General features: G+C 53.3%; 2 protein-coding genes across 7 annotated transcripts in view; both read left to right on the forward strand.

The window, feature by feature from the left end:
• Nucleotides 1–7,892, forward strand: part of CPT1A (carnitine palmitoyltransferase 1A) — a 58,296-nt gene extending 50,404 nt beyond the window's left edge. For all 5 annotated transcript variants that reach the window (XM_007497793.2, XM_007497795.2, XM_056801178.1 and 2 more), the window contains exons 15-19: nt 1,617–1,751; nt 2,950–3,102; nt 3,433–3,546; nt 3,706–3,798; nt 5,971–7,892. In XM_007497793.2, coding sequence (XP_007497855.2) covers nt 1,617–1,751; nt 2,950–3,102; nt 3,433–3,546; nt 3,706–3,798; nt 5,971–6,057 — 582 coding nt within the window. In that variant the 3' untranslated portion in view covers nt 6,058–7,892. The remainder of the gene's footprint in view (nt 1–1,616; nt 1,752–2,949; nt 3,103–3,432; nt 3,547–3,705; nt 3,799–5,970) is intronic.
• Nucleotides 7,893–10,566: 2,674 nt separating this feature from the next.
• TESMIN (testis expressed metallothionein like protein) overlaps nt 10,567–18,446 on the forward strand; it is a 55,591-nt gene continuing 47,711 nt past the window's right edge. The window contains exons 1-2 of one of the 2 annotated variants that reach the window (XM_056801179.1): nt 10,567–11,206; nt 12,606–13,178. In XM_056801179.1, the coding sequence (XP_056657157.1) occupies nt 10,763–11,206; nt 12,606–13,178 (1,017 nt within the window). In that variant the 5' untranslated portion in view covers nt 10,567–10,762. The remainder of the gene's footprint in view (nt 11,207–12,605; nt 13,179–18,446) is intronic. The other variant, XM_007497792.2, reaches the window with a different exon arrangement.

The raw sequence follows: 18,446 nt of genomic DNA on the forward strand, positions 1-18,446 counted from the left end.
CAGCAGAAGAGGAGCCTGGGAGACCCACAAAGCTAGCCCTATTTTGAGAGTTTACTAAACTTATGGACCTGCCTTCCCTCCCTCCCTCCTTCCTTCTTCCTTCCTTCTGCCTGCCTGCCTTCCTTCCTGCCTTCTTTTTTGTTATCTTCCTTCCTTCCTCCCTCCCTTCATTCCTCTCTTCCTCCCTCCCTCCCTCCCTCCCTCCCTTTCTTCCTTCCTTCCTTCCTTCCTTCCTTCCTTCCTTCCTTCCTTCCTTCCTTCCTTCCTTTCTTCCTTCTTTCCTTCCTCCCTTCCTCCCTTCCTCCCTCCCTCCCTCCCTTCCTTCCTTCCTTCCTTCCTTCCTTCCTTCCTTCCTTCCTTCCTTCCTTCCTTCCTTCCTTCCTTCCTTCCTTCCTTCCTTCCTTCTTCCCTCCCTCCCTTCTTTCCCCCCTCCCTCCCTCCCTCCCTTCCTTCCTTTCCTCCTTCCTCCCTCCCTCCCTCCCTTTCTTCCTTCTTTCCTTCCTTCCCTCTTCCCTTCCTTCCCTTCTTCCCTCCCTCCCTCCCTTCCTTCCTCCCTTCCTTCCTTCCTCCCTTCCTTCCTTCCTTCCTCCCTCCCTCCCTCCCTCCCTTCCTCCCTCCCTTCCTTCCTTCCTTCCTTCCTTCCTTCCTTCCTTCCTTCCTTCCTTCCTTCCTTCCTTCCTTCCTTCCTTCCTTCCTTCCTTCCTTCCTCCCTTCCTTCCTTCCCTCCCTCCCTTCCTTCCTTCCTTCCTTCCTTTCTTCCTTCCTTCCTTCCTTCCCTCCCTCCCTTCCTTCCTTCCTTCCTTCCTTTCTTCCTTCCTTCCTTCCTTCCTTTCTTCCTTCCTTCCTTCCTTCCTCCCTTCCTTCCTTCCCTCCTTCCCTTCCTTCCTTCCTTCCTTCCTTTCTTCCTTCCTTCCTTCCTTCCTTCCTTCCCTCCCTTCCTTCCTGCCTGCCTGCCTGCCTGCCTTCCTTCTTCCTTCCCTCCTTGCTCCTTTCCTTCTACCCTTCCTCTCTCCCTTCCTTCCTTCCATCTCACTCCATCTGGGAGCACAGCAGACCTTCCTAAGCCCATTCCCATATTGCTTAGCATGGAAGCTGCCTGCTCCATTTCTTCCCATCTGCACTGGTTCATCCATCCTTCCTTAGGCAGCCTCGTGGCTCTGCCTCTGTGGGCTCACTGTTTTGGCCCCAGGCTGATGGCAGACCCCGAGCTCAGATCATGCACTAGGCTCTGCCTCCCCAGGAGCTGGGATTGCAGGCACATACCGCCCTGCCCAGTGATAGCAAAGTCCACTGACCCCCTTTAACACGTATGTCACAAGAGCCACGGTCCTAGCCAGCACACTCTCAGGAGCTGGAGGGACAGCCATGGCCTGTGCTGCCATCTCGGGCCCTCCTTGGGCTGAGCTCCGCAGCCTCCATCCCTTCGGGGCAGCCTCCCTTTCCTGTCCTCCCCGGTCAGTGTGGTCAGTCCTGGGGGTGGGAGGCAGCAGGGGCGAGCAGGACCGGGAGGGGCCTCCCACCAGCCAGGGAAGAGCACACGTGGATGTCAAAGCCCCCGTCAGCCTGTCTAAAGAGTTACATTTGCAAACAAAGAAGCCTCGATCTTTCCTTCCCAGGACATGGGCAAATTCTGCTTGACATACGAAGCTTCCATGACCCGCCTCTTCCGAGAGGGCCGGACGGAGACCGTCCGTTCCTGTACGATGGAGTCCTGCAACTTTGTGCTCGCCATGGTGAACCCCACAGAGTCGGTGAGTGCGGCTGGAGTCTCCAGGGACGGGCGCCTCCCCGGCCCTGTCCTGCCCCAGACTTCCTTGCAGAACAAGCAGAGTAGAAGGGGGCACCGCGGACACACGAGGGATGGCTGAGGGGGGCCGAGGGGCCTCTGTGAGGGCAGGAGCAGGCCACAGCGGTGTCCGGGGTGATGGCACCAGCCCCTTCCTGCGGGGGCAGCGGGCAGGGCTCCCCTCAGCCTCCTGGTCTCCGGGCAGGCTTGCGCTTCTTTTTCTCAAACATAACCCTAATGGAAAGTGGCATTTTAAGGAGAGATGCTCCGTGGTTGGTCAGAGCAGCCTTGTAAGGCCACGTAAGACGGAGGCAGAGATGAGTGTGGGGGAGGGTTCTGAGGACCCCGAGAAGAAGAATTCCCTCTTCTGCCTGGCCATCACAATGTGCCGGACCCTGGGCTGGGGCCTGGGGAGACCAAGAGGACGCGGTCCTTGTCCTCCGGGGGCTTCTGCTCCCCTGGGGATGGAAGAGGGACAGCGAAAGGGCGATGCTCAGTGTAGGAGGCAGGAATCCCCCATGGTTTCCTTGGGACGGACCCTCGACCCTTGGAGGCAGCACCTTCTCGGGCTCGGGGAGCCAGAGCTTGCCAGTATCGAGGCCCCCTCGCTGTCCGCCAGCCCAACTGCCTCCCAAATACGGCCTCTCCCCAAAGTCCTTCTGTGTCTCGAGAAGGGCCCAGCCCCGTCGGGAGGGCAGCGTCCCAGAGGGCTATTGACTGTCTGCTTAAGGGCGAGCTTGGTTGTGCCAAGGCGGCCCTGTCCGTGGTGGGCGTTGTTGTCCCAAAGCACCATCCGGGGCCCTGGGCCGCCTCGGCTCGACTCTCCCCTCCTTCCTCCGGGCGCCAGCCAGACGAGTCTGCAGAAAGAGTCTCCCTTGGTGACAGCTTCTCGCCGGCCGCACGTGGGCTGATTTTCCGGTTTGAGATTCCTCATCCGCCTGTGCTGTCACTGAGGCCTTTCAGAAGTCCAGGCAGGCACCCCCAAGCCCCCGCGGGACCAGGGCTGAGCCCGTCGCACCGTCCCCGCTTCTTAAGAGCCTCCACGACATCAGGGCGTCGGGGACTTGGGATCGCGTGCGCAGCTTCGTCCAGGAGCCTTGGAAGCTGTTTTACACACAACTTGAGGCAGCCACACGAGCGTCCTTTTCTTTTTTGTCATTTAGGTTGAAAATAAGCTCAAATTATTAAGAATCGCAGCTGAGAAACACCAGCACATGTATCGTCTTGCCATGACTGGTGCTGGCATCGACCGCCATCTTTTTTGCCTTTATGTGGTATCCAAATATCTGGCTGTTGATTCTCCTTTCCTGAAAGAAGTAAGTCATTTGGGCAAATATTTGACTCGTCGTCCTCCCAACTTGGCCATGAGACTTTCATAAGGTCATCCTACACGTAGGCAAATATTTCCTGGACACACGACCAGCCTTGCGCATCTAAAAGGAAGTCAAGGAATAAAACAGGGTTCCCAGGAGCCCCTTCGTTCCTCTACCTTTGAAATATCACCCCTCCCCTCCCCCAATTCTAGTCTCCCACTGTCCCAAAAGTGTATTTTATTTATTCAATTAAATATTTATTGAAAGTGTATATGTTGAGAGGGGAGTGATCAAAGGCACATCCCTAAATTCTACCCAACTTCTACTCCAAAGGTTTTATCTGACCCATGGAGACTGTCAACCAGTCAGACACCTCAACAGCAGGTAGAGCTCTTTAATCTAGAAAGAAATCCAGAATACGTGTCCAGTGGAGGCGGCTTTGGACCGGTAAGTAAACTATGGGCTGCTCAAATGTGCCAGGCATTCTGAAGGGGCGGCAGCTACATCTGCCGCAGGCAGGGACCTCGTTTTTAAGATGCCGCCCCCGACTCTCATTCCCTCCACCAGCTCTGGGCGGATTCCTGATTTTTGTCCCCGTCTCTCTAGGTTGCTGACGACGGTTATGGGGTGTCCTATATTATAGTGGGGGAGAACCTCATCAATTTCCATGTGTCCTCCAAGTTCTCCAGCCCTGAGACTGTAAGTGTGGAGATTATTTGTTCCCTTGCTGCGAGAGGTGCTGCTTTTTATGTACGCTTTATGTTCCGGGGCCTTTTCTACATATCCAATACCTTAGCTTACCCACTGTCGCGTGTGATTTGCCCATTTATTAAATTCCTAAGCTGCATAAAATGCCATAAACAGAAATGGGTCAGAGCTAGCCCTCAGTAACTGCCTTAAAATATTTATCATTGTTGAGAGCAAATCTTATAAAGACACCAAGCTGGGGATCCACGGTTGTGAAAATGTCTTCGAGTTGGCCATTGCCTTCTAAACAAATGAGGTTCTTTTGGGCCCTTTCACAACCGAGCCCCAGTGGATGGATGTCAAGATGGACTTCAGCTTCCTCTGGCTCTGTGGGGAAACAATTCAGTTCTCATAGTGCCGAAGGAATTTCCACAAGGGCCTCCCTCACCTTCGTGGTCGCCATCACAGTTGCTAATGGTACCACATCCCCATGATTCCATGGCTGAGATTACTGTTGATGCCAGCTAACTCCATGGTTTGGCGGAGAGAGGGGAAGAGCTGGGTGGCCCAGCAAAGAGTCACCATTTTTAGGCACTGCCTCACCAAAGGAAATGGCTAAGTACTGGTTGGTAGTGTGAGAGGATTCTGAGAGTCCCAAAGAACAAAAGTCCTTTAACGCCTCCATGCCATTTACCTTCCTGTGGTTTTCTCCTCTCTCCCTTGTAAATGCCCAAAAGAGAGACCAAGAATCTTAGATTGGCTCAAGTGGTCAGGCATGAAATGAATCCCATGAACCTCAGTCATGTGGCCCAGAAGACCAGAGGAGTAAAGAGCTTCTGCTAGGACATATCAAGATGGCAGCAAAGGCCACTCTTCCCCTTATTGGTGTAGCCTGTTCGACCTGTGCCCTGGAGGCATGGGTGTTTCCTGCCCTTCCACAAAGAGAATGGAGGCCTCTATTGGACTTTCTCATCCCAGATGGCTTGTCCCTAAATTAGAGGATCCACCCAGTAATCTGGGAGCTTCCTTAGCACTTTATGGATCCCGCAGCCACCTTCAGACTCATCACAGGTTACTTCTTTGGGTGACTTCATACTCCCTCTTCTAGTTGTGCTTATCCTTGACCCGACATCTTTTCTGGCACTTTTCATGGGGCAATCACTCCCCTCACGTTGCGCTGTGGTCCTTCTGCACTGTTTTGGGGGAGATGGTGGTGTTCCACAAGTCAGTCAGAATTGCCTGCCACCAGAAGTTGGGATACCCCAAATGTAACCCAGCCTGATCTCTTCCTTTCCTCCTCTGATTTCTTCTGAGCCCAGGCCTTGTCTGCCTCCATTTACTGGTGAAAAGTTTAATGGGGAAGCCTTCAGTTTAGGTCAACACACACTTATTAAGCATCTACTGCACGCAATGCGTCCTTTGGCAAATGACCGGCTCTCCTTGCATCTTCATGTCCTCCTCTGTAGAAGGAGCTTTGCCTCGCTGGCCGGGGGTCCCCCACCCACTCCAGAAGCCCTAAAAGGACAGAGGCCACCATTTCCACGAAGTTCTTTTCCCTTGTTGATTCTAGGCATGTGGTGGGACGACGACCACCCCTTCCCCTTCGCCCCATCTCCCATCCTTTGTTGTGGAGCCTTCTGTCCCTTTAGCTCCGTTTCACTGTCGATACAGGCAGGGTTCTATCGCATTCACCAGTGATGAATAATCGAGATAGTTCAGAGAACCTTCCTATATATAGGCAGAGGGTCCCTGAATGGTGGATTCCTAGAAATAGGGGTCCCTGAGGGTGATGGACAATAGGCTTTTCCTAGATGACAAGCTGGCTGGGATAGGAAGATTTCCCCAAGTCCTGGAGGATGGGCTAACCAAGGGAAAGAAGGGAGAGTCCCAGTTGGGTCAGGTATCAGCAACTCCTCCCATGGTTGGGCTGGGCTTCAATGGGAAAAGGGGGAGCTGCCTTGGATGAGGCCCTTCAGTGGTCACTGTTGACCTTGCATGTACAGATGGACAAGTGGAGAATACAGAATGCACCCTTGCGTTGTGGGTGGGGGGTGCCCCAGAGCTTTCATTTCTGATTCTCTGGGTGGAGGGAGAGGCCAAGCCCCAGTTCCAAGGATTTCAGTAGAGCTGGGAATCCTCTGTGACTGTTTTCAGCTTTTGTTCTGTTCTCCGTTAACATTAAAGGATTCTCATCGGTTCGGAAATCACCTGAAGCAAGCCATGATCGACATCATCACCTTGTTTGGACTGCAGACCAACGACCAAAAGTAATTCCCGTTGTGTCCACCATGGAGGAACTGGAGCTCTTCCTCCCGAAAAACCAAATAAGACTAGACATCGCGTTCCTTCTTGTAGTCGAGGGTCAGGAGCTGCTCTTTTCCACAGAGGATTGTCCTGGGGCTGTTTGGTTTTTTCCAATGTGTGCGCACGCGCGCACACACACACACACACACACACACACACAGTGAGCGAGCAGAGTCTACTCTATGGAGAAGGGTAATTTTGCTACTTCTAGGGATGTCCTAATTATGGGAATGCTTGATTTTCCCCCTCAAGTCTTTATCTTGCTTAAATTTAATAAATGAAGGGATTCTGCATTATCAGCTTCATGTAAGTAGAGGCATTTGGATGTAATATATATGTGGGGAGCAGAAATATCAGGTTTCCTCCATTGTGACTGTATATCTGGGACTTGCGGGCATTTAACTCCTGTTATCAGTAAATCTCTTTACCTTGTATATGTTAAAAGTCATTTAAATGGAAAGTGTCCCCAAGGGCCAGAGCCACGTGTCCGGCACTCACCAGCCGGGGCAGGCCTTGGAACAAGCTTTTGCCAAGAGAGCAGCAGCCCCGCCCGGATATGCTTGACCGCTCATTTTGTGACTCGGACACTAGACCTTGCTTGTCCTTATACCCCCAGTGCCTTAAAAAGGAAGGCCTGAACCCAAGACGGGTCTCAGACTGTATTGCAAGCATAGAGTCTGTGCTGAATTGTGGCACGAAGGTTCCATTTTCTCCCCTTATTTTTCCTTTTCCACTTGGGTTCAGTCCCATTATGAGCTTGTTAGCCGTCTGAATCACCCTTTGCAGGCCTCCGTATCCAGCTTTGCCCCCCCAAAAGTCGTGGGAGAAAGAGGCCAAACCAATCAGCTCCCCCCGTTGGGGGTCCCTCCTCCCCAGATGGGTCAGAGTCCCAGAGCGGCCAGCCATTTTTACCATTGGGGGGTTCACACACTAGGAGCAGCTCCATCCTGGGCTCCATCATGGCTGATGGAAGAGTGATGGGAAGGGAGGGAAGACAAATGGGGCAAAAGGATCCCCCGAGCCAGAGAAGGGCTCCTCCTCACCCCATTAAATGAGGGAGGGCGGGCACTGGGAGTGCTGGACAAACCTAGCGCCGACTTCATTCACCTTTTTAAGGCACTAAATCTTCTTTGGGATTTAAGACGATAATCACAGAACTCGATGACCACTGCCACGGGGCTGGCCTGCCACACGCTCCTTTTCTTCCATTTCATTTGGGGTCTCATCACTCGGCCCTGCTCGGAGAGGCCGGAGGGCGCCTGGGCGTAGGTCCAGATTGCACTACAGGCGTCCCACGCAAATGGGCCAAAGACGTTTCTCTCAAGTAAAAACAAAGGATTGGCTTTAGCATCTGGGCAAAAAGGAAGGAGAAAAAGCCTGTCCTGCTGGCAGCTGCAGCTGGTGGGACTTCGAATGGGACCACGGTGGGAGCCCTCTGGCCATTCATCGTGGGCAGCAGAAATCATGCACTGTTTCGACTGACCACTGACCCATCCATAGCCCGTACGTAGCCGCTTGTGGGCGAGATTGTAGCATGAAAGCGAGTGTCGGGAAGGTCCTGGATGCTGCCCGGGTGCAGCTTCAAGCAAAGACTGTCCTGTGCCTGGAGGAGTCGGCTTTCACTGTGCGTGCTGGGAGGGGCAGTGGTTAGTGTCCGGTGGGTCCTCAGTGGACAGAGATGGTCTCCATCCCTGGCTCCCTGGGAAGGGCCGCTGCGTGCACATGGGATACGCTCTTTGGGATGTCAGTCGTGGCGATGCAATGTGAATGTGGGCGCTCCTTAATAAAGAAGTGAATCTCCAGCCTCGGCCAGCCTGTGTGCTTTGCCCTTCCTCCGGGGGAGGGAGGGGGTCTGTGTGTCCCAGCCTCCAGTTCCCAGGGAAGGAAGGGGGGGACGGGGTGGGGATGGGGACGTGGCTTACATGGGGAATGACTGAAAAGCAGAAGACATTCGTAAACACTTCAAATGGCACCCGTATCTCTTCCAACTCTGAGGCAGAAGAGTGGCAAAGGTGAGGCAATGGGAATTAAGTGACTTGCCCAGGAATTGTCTGAGGCTGGATTTGAACCCAGGTCCTCCACACTGCTCCAGCAGCCAAAGTGGCCTCACTCTTCAGCATCTCTCACAGGTGGCGGCTAGAGAGATGGCGACCAAGATGGCACAATTTTTAGCTTCAAAGGCCTCGGTGTGAGGGCTGGGATGTGCTTGGGAGGACAGAGAGCAGGTAGCCAAAGCGTCCAAAGTATGGTCCTGGGCATGTCCTAAACCCCCTCCCCCCGCTTGTGAGCACAGGACGGGGCGGAGCTGTGTCACCCAGATGCCCATCTGTCAGCCGATGGGAGCAGACCCCAGAGAAGGGGGAAGGAGCCACCCTGGAACCCCTGAGGGACGACCCGGCCTCTCCAGATTCCACCCCTCGCTTTCAGCAGAAGCCTTTCCCCATATTTGACTTTTTAGAGGCCATCAGCCCCCCCCCCCCCATGTCCCCCCCACTCCTTTAGATGTGCTGAAGAGGCCAGTCCCTCCCCAGGGCCTTCTGGATCCTGACCTAGAACTAACTGCATTAGTCTCAGAATGAGCATTCCGCCCCCAAGACCAACACCCAGCTTTGATCTGGACTAGGGAAAGGGATTCGGAGTTAGGCAGCCCTTCGGAGCCCAGAGGAGAGACTGAGAACAAGGAACAAAAGGCCCCAATTCCAGGGCAGCCGGCAGTTGGGTCCTTCTTTGTCTTAAAGGACATTCAGTGTGACGTTGTTTATTTTGGCATTTTCACTTTTCTTTGAACCTCCTTTAAGATTGTCTCCCAGCTTCCCCCCACCGGAGCCGGGACTGCAAGGGAGGGGGGTGCGCTCAGGGGCCCCATATGTTGGGCTTCTGAACTTGAGCCATTTGCACTCTGGGCCCAAAGCTGGGATGCCTCCTTTTAGGAAAGGAATAAAACTGCTGCTGCTTCCCTCATTCTCACTTGGGTTTATTTATCCACGGAAGTGGAGCTTCTTTGCTCCATTAGCCCAGCCCCACGCAATCCCATCTCCTTATTTCGGCCTGCAGATTCCCACCCTCCCCAATCCGCTTCAGCTTCCCCCTCCTCTACTACCGGGGGTCTCCCCTCCTTTGATCTTGCCACCCCCTCCTAGACAAACTCTTCACTGCCTGCCCTCGGGTAGCTTCTTTCATCTCTCAGCTTTTGCCCTCTGGCTTCCAGCCCCAAGCTGAACTAAAAAAGCTCTCTCCAAAGTTAGCTATGAGGAGGGGAAGGGGGGGAGGGAGGGAGACAGACAGACAGACAGACAGAGACAGAGAGAGAGGGAGGGAGAGAGAGACAGAGAGGGGGGAGAGACAGAGAGAGGGGGAGGGAGAGGAAGAAAAGAAAGAAAGAAAGAAAGAAAGAAAGAAAGAAAGAAAGAAAGAAAGAAAGAAAGGAAGGAAGGAAGGAAGGAAGGAAAGAAAGAAAGAAAGAAAGAAAGAAAGAAAGAAAGAAAGAAAGAAAGAAAGAAAGAAAGAAAGAAAGAAAGAAAGAAAGAAAGAAAGAAAGAAAGAAAGAAAGAAAGAAAGAAGGAAGGAAAAGACAAGCCCCCTCCCCCCAAAAAAACCCTCTTACTTTATATATTAGAATCAATACTGTGTATTGGTTCCAAGGTAGAAGAGCCGTAAGGGCTAGGCAAGGACCTAGGGTGCCCAGGGTAACAGGAAGCACTTGAGGCAAGATTTGAACCCCGGGAACCACCACCTGGCTCTCTATCCACTAAGCCCCCAGCGACGGTCTTTTTTAACTACGGTGCGATCTTTGGTCTTCACACCAGCCTCGTTTCTCGGGGTGTCTCTTCGCCGCCTCTTCTAGCGGGCCGTCAGCATTGAAGAAGTCTGCTGTTCCGTGCAAGGTGTCCCACACCCAGAGACACCCCGAAAGGCGGCAAATGGCAGCCTCTCATTCCTTCGCGACTGATCTCTTCTGCCGACGTCGGAAGGGCTTTTTCCCAGCCCAGGCTCTGGCTATCCCTCCCTGTCCTGCCCCGCCTCTCCTCAGGCTCCCCTTCCTCCTCGGTACTATCTTATCCCAAGAGTGTTCTGGCCGCTTCTCTCCAGCCGGAGCGGAGCTGCCCCGCCCCCCAGCAGTTTCCAAGCTTTATGGGTTTCCCCCCAAAGGGGAGCCCCGCAAGCTTCACGCGGTCACCCCCTAGTTCAGACTTTCCTTCACCTCCCGCCTGGCCCGCTGCAGCAGCCCCCCAGGTGCTTCTGGCCCCCAAGACTCCTTTCTCAGCTGCAGCCTTCACCAGGCCACCCCCACGGGGCTTCTCCTCAGTTCTGCCTCGGGGGTCCCCCCTCCCCCACCCCGCTAGCCTCTCCAGCCTTGGGCCAGGCAGCCCTCAGCGGAGCGCGCACTTTTCCTCTGAGCTGGCTTGCCTTGGCCCCAAGCAGGCATGTGCTTAACTTTCGCCCGGCATCCCTTGTACCGGGCTCCGGGGCCCGGAGACATCGCAGGGGCACTGATGCAGCCAAGCCCGGCGTCCTTCACCGTTTCTCGGTGGGGTTCGGATCTGCTGCCAGGCCTCTCCATGCAAAGCTGGTTCTCCAGGTCCTATCTGCCTTCTAGCTGCAATTGGACCAAAGGCCACGCTGTCCTTTTACAGCTGAGGAAACTGAGGCCCAAAGGAGGAGGAGCACCCAGATGGAAGCCTGGATGGGCGCCGCCGCCCGCTCTTGGTCGGACACCCCAGAAGGCCGTGGCAGTGCCCTTGGGGCTTGGACACGTGGATGCTCACTTTGGCTCCTGGTCACTCTCCGGATTCACGTCCCTAGCTGCCCCTCCCCCTCCCTGGACCAACGGTTCCTCTCCCCTCCCCTCCCCCTCTCAACGGTCGTCCCTCTTCCCACGGGCGCGCGCTCACGGGCCGTTGGGGCGGGAGCGAGCCTCCCCTGCCCATCGCAGCTGGGGCGTGTGCACGGAAGGGTGCGTGTGCACGGCAGCCGGGCTCGCTCCCGCGCTCGCTCCCGGGCTGGCTGTGAGCACGCGGCGGCGACAGCACAGTCGTTCCTGGCTCCGCTCCTCCCCATTCTCGTCCTTCGTCCTCTGTGGCTCCTCTACGACCTCGCCCTGAGCTCCGGCCCCGCGGTGGGTATCCCGGACCCCTTCCCGGGCCATTATTTATTTACCCTGGCTTAAAGTAAGAAGCGCACTTGGCTGCGTGACCAGGGCCAGTGGCTGCACCTCTCTGGGCTCCAGGAGGGAGCCTCCACACTGGAAGTACCCCTATTGGCCAGAAGCCCTTCCCTTCCCCTCCTAAACCTTCACGTGGACTCAGAGGCCATCCCTGATCCTGGTGGGGGGACCCTGGGCAAGTCCCTGAAACTGTCTGAACACCCCTCCTATTCCCCCAATCCTCCCTGCTGGAGAGCCCTCCCAAACAGGGAGAACCCAATGTCAATGAATCACAGCCCCACCTCGTCCCCCAAGGTCCTGTTGCCACCAAGGGGAAGGGGAGAAGAGTCCAGGCTGGGACTGGACACGACTAAGGACAGGTCCTCATCTTCACATTCAGGGGAACCCTGAGCCAAAGGAAAGGGGTGAGGGAGAGGCTTATAGACAATTTAAGTCCTGGTTCCCCAGAACAGATTGGAGAGACCAAGTGGGAACTGAGGTCAGGGAGCCCCTTCCCTTTTACTGGGAAGGAACCTGAGGTCACATAACATAGGTCACTCTGAGCCTTTGCCACAGAGACCTTGGGCAAGTCTCTTCCCTTCCGTGGGTCCCTTCAGCCCTCAATTCTGTGACAGGGTAGGCAAGGAGGGCCTCACAGGCAGAGCTAGAATGGGGGTCAGGGGACCTGGGTCCTGGAAGCCCTGAGGTCCTAAATGACTGCCACATACTCCCTGGGTGGCTGGCTGACCTTGGGGAAGCCTCAGTGGCCTGGTGGGCTACATAACCCAGTTGGACTAGCCCCTTTCTTAGCCCCTCACTCTCAATCCAGAACCCTAAAATAGGCCCATGGAGCTCTGGGAAAGCCTTTGCCTTCTTCCACATGGCAGAAAGGCTCCTGGCTGAAAGGGAGATCAGCCTTGTGGGGAAGGTGCCAAGGGGCCATGCAAGTGATGGGGGCCATGATCTTGATGGTAATGATCACCACCACAGTAATAAGACCCCCCCCCCCAGATAACACGTGCCAAGGACTTTACCAAACAATGTTGCCTCCTACAAACACCCATTTTACAGATGAGGAAAATGGATGTGGGCTAGGAAGGGTCATAAGTGGGACTTGAACTGGTCCCTGGCACAGTCCAAGATAAGCAAGGGCAAAATGTTCCCTTGTGAGTTCGGAATGAAGTAGATACGTTGGCTCTAAAGTCCCCTCTCCATCATTTAAACTTTCTTGGCCTCAGTTTCCCCATCTGTAAAACAAAGAGGCTGGATTAGACGGAGAGGCTCTCCAGACCTCAAACAATGGGCTGGGGGAGGAGGCGGATGTCATCCGCCCTTCGCTGACCAGACTTTCCTGTCCTCGTTTATCTTCTAGATGAAAGGTCTGCTGGGAAGAAAACTGATTTTGGAGAAAGAAAACTGCCGCGATGAGCAGTTTAAGATTTCCTCCGTGGATCTGGAAGACCAGCCGCTCCTTGGCGGGATTTCGAGCACCGAAGACGAGATCGTGACGGAGATCTTCAGCCAGGACAGCCAGTTCATTCCGGAAAACATCAACCTGAAGGGTGCAGTGATTAGTAAGCACGATGACGACGACGAGTTCCACTCCTTTAAAGACGCCTACTTCGCCGCCGCCGACCCGCGGGAGACGCTGCTGCACTCCTTCAACCCCCCCCTCAACGTGGATTGCAACAACAAGGTCAAGGTGGAGCGCCTCGTCGACGAGAACAACGAGGAAGAAATCCTCGAAGACTATTCCGGTCTGCCCGAGCTCAACCCCCTGGAGGAGACCATGCTGCCCTCCCCGTCGCAGCTGCAGCCTCACGCCTACAACGTCCACTTCCTGTCTTCCTTGAGGACTCAGCACAGGAACCCGCCCAGTGTCCTGCCCCTGGGGGCCTGGGCGGCTCGGGAAGGAGCGGCTCATCACAATGTCCGCGTGATCCCAGTAAGAGGCCCCCCCCCCCGCCCCCGCCCCGCCCCGCCCCGTCTTTGCTGGGTGGGAATCCTCAAGTCATCTGCAGACGGGACACAGTAGCGCTAACTAACCCCAGGAGCTCTTGGGAAGGGCAGGTTCATGCCTGACCGCCCAATCTTACCTTCCGACTTAGAATCAACACTGGGTAGATTCCAAGGCAGGAGAGCCGTAAGGGCTGGGCAATGGGGGCTAAGTGACTTGGCCAGGGTCACCCTGCTAGGCACGAATTTGAACCCAGGATCTCCCACCTCTAGGTCTGGCTCCCAACCCAGTGTGAACTGAGTGGCCAATTCAAAGCAATCGCTTTCCTAGCTGATGCTCCCTGACGGCTTCACATTCTGGGGGCACCGGAGACAAATGACCTTGATCATTACCTCGGTGGTGCTGTCTGCTGAACGGCTTTTTGCCTAACCGAATTGTGCTCTTCTGCGCACACTCGGCTGAGCCCGGCTCCCATTTTGTCATCAGAGCTAATAGTTACCATTTGGAGAGCTCAATAGGACTACTCTCCCTCCCTCTCCCTCCCTCCCTCCCTCTCTCATCATTTACTGTCCCCAGTCATCCTCCTGGGGTGAGGAGGAGCCATGCTCCGGCTCGTGGGATCCTTTTGCCCCGTTTTTCTTCCCTTCCCTCCCCTCCCATCACTCTCTCTCTCCCATCAGCCATGATGGAGCTCACTCTTGCTCCTAGCGCGCGAACCCCGCACTGGTAACAATGGATGGCCGCTCTGCGACTCCGGCCAATTTGGGGAAGAGGAACCCCAAAGGGGGGAAGCCGATTGGTTCAGCCTCTTCCTCCCACGTCAAAGTTGGCCTTTTTTCCGGAGGGGGGCAGAGGGGGTCTGCGGCTGTGGGGTGGGTCTCCCGACAGCCCCGGGCCCAGGAGGAGTCATCTCGGGATCGTGGCCTCATTAGCTCGCACTGACCAGCTCAGCTCATTTCCCCAAATGTGATGGCTGAGTGCTTAAAGGGAATGAATGGGAAAGCCGGGGAGAAAGGAGGGAAGGCGGTTGTTGACAAGCATCCCCCCCTTCAGCGAGCCGCTAATGGAGGAATTCTTCCCAGCACTGGTGTCTGCAGCGTGTGTACACGTGAGCTCATCTGAGCATCCTGGCCCTGCTAGCAGCTCTTCGGACCGAAGTCCTTCCAGATCATTCGGGAGACCGCGAGCAGGGGGCGCCCTCCCGGGTCTCTGCAGCCCGGCCGGGCCCCCTAGTTCCTCCGCGGCTTTCGCTCATCACTTGAAAGTGGACGCCCGCCCCTAACGCACAGGGTGTCCCAATAGTCTTCGTGCGCTTCCGCGCTTTAACAGGGGACCAAGACTTGAGACAAAGGAGGAGAGAGCCTGATGCGGGTGGTGAGGGGGAGGCGGGGACAAAGGGCAAGGACCGCGGACTTCTCGGCATCTCCACAGACAGAAGAATCTGGGGCCGTTTGGATCTCGTCCTTCCCAACAGCCTCCATCCAGGCTCCTTGGTTCATTGCAGGGGCTCTCGCTATCGCTCAGTCGAGTTTGCCGGGGAGGGGAGGGAGTGCGCGCGCGGATCTAATTATCCAGACTCGCGGCCAAAAGGCAGGGAAGGGAAACGAGCAAACTCGTTCATCATAACTTTCTTCACTCCTTTATTGCGCCCTGCTTTCTGCCATGGACGACTTTAGTATCCATGCGTAAATGTGAGCCTGTGATTGTGCGGACCCAAGGAGCATCCCCAGGCCAGCCTCTTTGGGGAGAATGACCCCTCCCTGCAACCCGATTGGTCATCCAGCTTCCACATGAATACCTCCAGGGACAGGCAACTCACTCCCCTCCGAGGCAGTGTCGGTGGTATTCAGATTGGGAGCTCAGCTCGGCTCTTACTCTCCTTTCAATCCACTGGTCCTAGTCCAGAGTCGAGCAGACAGAAGCCAAGCTTTTCCCTTGGGGCCAACCCTATAGGTAGAGTTTAAGTGTCGCCTCTCTAGATGAATCCTTCAGCAGCTGCTCCTGGGTCTCGCCTGGAGCTCCTTCTCAGGCCTGGTCTTGGGGCTGATGGGAGGAAGTCCTGCGGGCCATGACCCACAAGTAAGGACTTCCCGCTCAAAGTCCTTCGCCTCCCGGGCTTAGTTCGGCCGCATCACAGATAAGGAATCCTCCACGACCCCGAGAGTTTTCAGGGAACAAGGATCTACACTGTGCCTGGCTGCCTTCCTCCTCTATTTCCCTCTTAGTTCTGGCCTTAGGGAGTGCTAGGAGAGGTCCACGACCCCTCTAAAGCTACTCTGATGCATCAGCAAGGGGTGTAGACTCCAGGGCAATGCAGTGGGGATGAGAGAGCTGCCATTTTGATTCCCCGGCATCAGCCCCTGATGCCCCCCCAAAAAAAATCTGCTCAGGAGACAATCCACTTTGGCAATTTCTAGCCATAGTAGAAACATTTCTAGCAACTTTCTAGCCATAGTAGAAACTCCTGTTCCCCTTTGGCAGACAGGCATTGTTGGCGACCCTCCAGTGGGATTCTGCTACTGTCTCTTCTAGTAGGCAATGCCTAGAATGGAATTTGGGCCAGACTCTCCTATCCAAGATTCTGCTGTAATTTAGTCTTTTAAAGTAGTATCTGGGGGGCAACTGGGTAGCTCAGTGGATAGAGAGCCAGGTTTAGAGATGGGAGGTCCTGGGTTCAAATCTGGCCTCAGATACTTCCCAGCTGTATGACCATGGGCAAGTCACTTACCCCCTTTGCCTAGCCCTTATAGATTTTCTGCCTTGGAACCAATACACAGCATTGATTCGAAGACGGAAGGTGAGGTTTAAAAAAAACAACAAAGTAGCATTTGGTGAGAGAGAAAGAGACACAGAGAGAGAGAGAGAAAGACATAGAGACAGAGACAGAGAGATACAGAGAGAGAGAGAGAGAGAGAGAGAGAGAGAGAGATGACCTGAGTGCTTGGCACTAGTACTGCCAGGCCACTTTCCTTCACATTTTTTTTTATGTGTTCCCTAGATATTCTTGATTCTTTGTTCTTCCCAACAAGTTGTTGATTTTCTAGCTTTTTAAAAATCTTTTGGTTGGTATAGGGAGAATTGTCATTTTTTATTACATTGGCTCAGCCTACTCATGAACAATGAACATTTATTTCTTGGGTTGTTTACATTTGGATTGGAAATGCTTTCTAACTGTGTTGCTGCCGTTCTCAGGTTTGTCTTGACTGCCAAGTTTTTTCTACTGTCTGTGATGGTTTTCAATGGACTTTCTGTTTTCTGCTCTTTTGTGACATCACTGGGATCTTCCCAGCTTTCTTTCCCAGTTTCTCTCCATGGGGACTGCCCAGGCTCATCAGCCTGGAACAGGAGAGAGAGAGAAACGAGAGGGAGAGAAAATTAACCAGGCTGCCTGCCCCAAAAGCCCATCTTTGTTTAGTGTCTGTATTCTCAGCAATACTGATGCATGACTACAATAATTATCCTGGAAGAAAAAATTATAAGCAAGAGAAAATACAGGGTGGGGGTGAAAACACGGCATATTCCAGTGATAACCAAAGCATGTGGGACCTTAAAAAGAGGTGGCCAGCCATATGGCCTCATGCCCTGGTGTCCAGGAACCCATGAGTGATTTAAAGCTGGAGTGTCAAGCTCAAATAGAAACAGGGCCAATGATCCTTACATAAGGATATCTGTGGGCCACATGCTGACTTTGTTTTAAAATGTAATGGTATCTGTGTTACATTTTTATTTTGTTCACTTTCTCAATTACATTTTAATCTAGTTGGGCTTCACTTGGGAGGGTTGTCAGTTGTAGGCTGCCATGGTTTGATGCCTCTGGTTTATTTTTTTATTTTAAATATTTTTCCATGGTTACATGATTCATGTTTTCTTCCTCCCCTCTTCCCTCCGCACTCCCAGAGCTGACAAGCAATCCCACTGGATTATACATGTGTTATCACTTGATACCCGTTTCTATATTACTCATTTTTGTAATAGAGTAACCTTTTAAAAACTCAAACCCCAAGTCCTGTTACCCATATAAACAAGGGATAAACCATATGTTTTCCTTCTGCATTTCTACTCCCACAGTTCTTTCTCTGGATGCGGATACATTCTTTCTCATAAGTCCCTTAAGATTGTCCTAGATCATTGCATTGCTATTAGTAGCAAAGTTGATTACATATGATCTTGCCACAGTGTATCAGTCTCTGTGTACATTGTTCTGGTTCTGCTCCTTTCGCTCTGCATCAATTCCTGGAGGTCATTCCAGTTCACATGGAATCCCTCCAGTTCATTATTCCTTTGATCATGATAGTATTCCATCACCAACAGATACCATAATTTGTTCAGCCATTCCCCAATGGAGGGACTCCTCCTCATTTTCCAATTTTTCCACCACAAAGAGCATGACACCTCTGGATTAAAGGAAAGTTTCTAGTGTGTTGGCACAAATCCTCAATTATGGAAAGATCAGGATAAGAAGTCATAGGATAGGGGCAGGTAGGTGGCTCAGTGAATAGAGAGCCAGGTCTGGAGAAAGGACATAGATTCAAATTTGGCCACTTCCTACCTGTATGACCCTGGGCAAGTCACCTAACCCCAATTGCCTAGCCCTTACTGTTCTTCTGCCTTGGAAGTGATGCCATTGCCCTAATTGGTGACAGACTTTTTGAATCACAATTCTGGGGTCCACTTGATTATTATTACTTTTCATCAGCCACAGATTTGAAAAACAAGCTGTCTGGGACTCTCCAGCTTATTGAGATAACTGTTGAATAGCATGGGGCCCAGCACAGAACTCTCTACCTGCAGCAGACCACAAATGACCTGGGTGACTACCATTAATTAATTAGCTAATTAATGTTGTCTGGCCAAGCAGTCCTGTCCTCCAGCCCCTGTTTCCCCGTCTTGCCCTTGAGGATTTCCATAATGAGAAACTTTGCCAAATGCCTCATTGAAACCTAAATACCATGCCTCAAGTGCAGTGCCTTGCAAATAGCTGCTTAATATAATTTAATTTGTTGATTGTCAAAAGCATTCTCTTAACTTACCAGGCTAGTAACTGCATCTAAATAAGGAAATCGGTTTAGCCTGGCATGACTTTTTCTTAACAAACTCAAAATTGGCCCAGAGTGATCGTTTCCTTCCTAAGTGCTCAATTTGAATTTTATATGTCGTGCAATTCCCATCGGGGACTCACTTGGTCTCAGTGAATGCTTCCTCTGATACTTGCTTGGCCTAGCAAAGGACCACCTTTTGCAAGAAATAAATATGGCA

Source organism: Monodelphis domestica, chromosome 6 (genome assembly GCF_027887165.1).
Source record: "Monodelphis domestica isolate mMonDom1 chromosome 6, mMonDom1.pri, whole genome shotgun sequence".
Lineage (NCBI taxonomy): Eukaryota > Metazoa > Chordata > Mammalia > Didelphimorphia > Didelphidae > Monodelphis > Monodelphis domestica.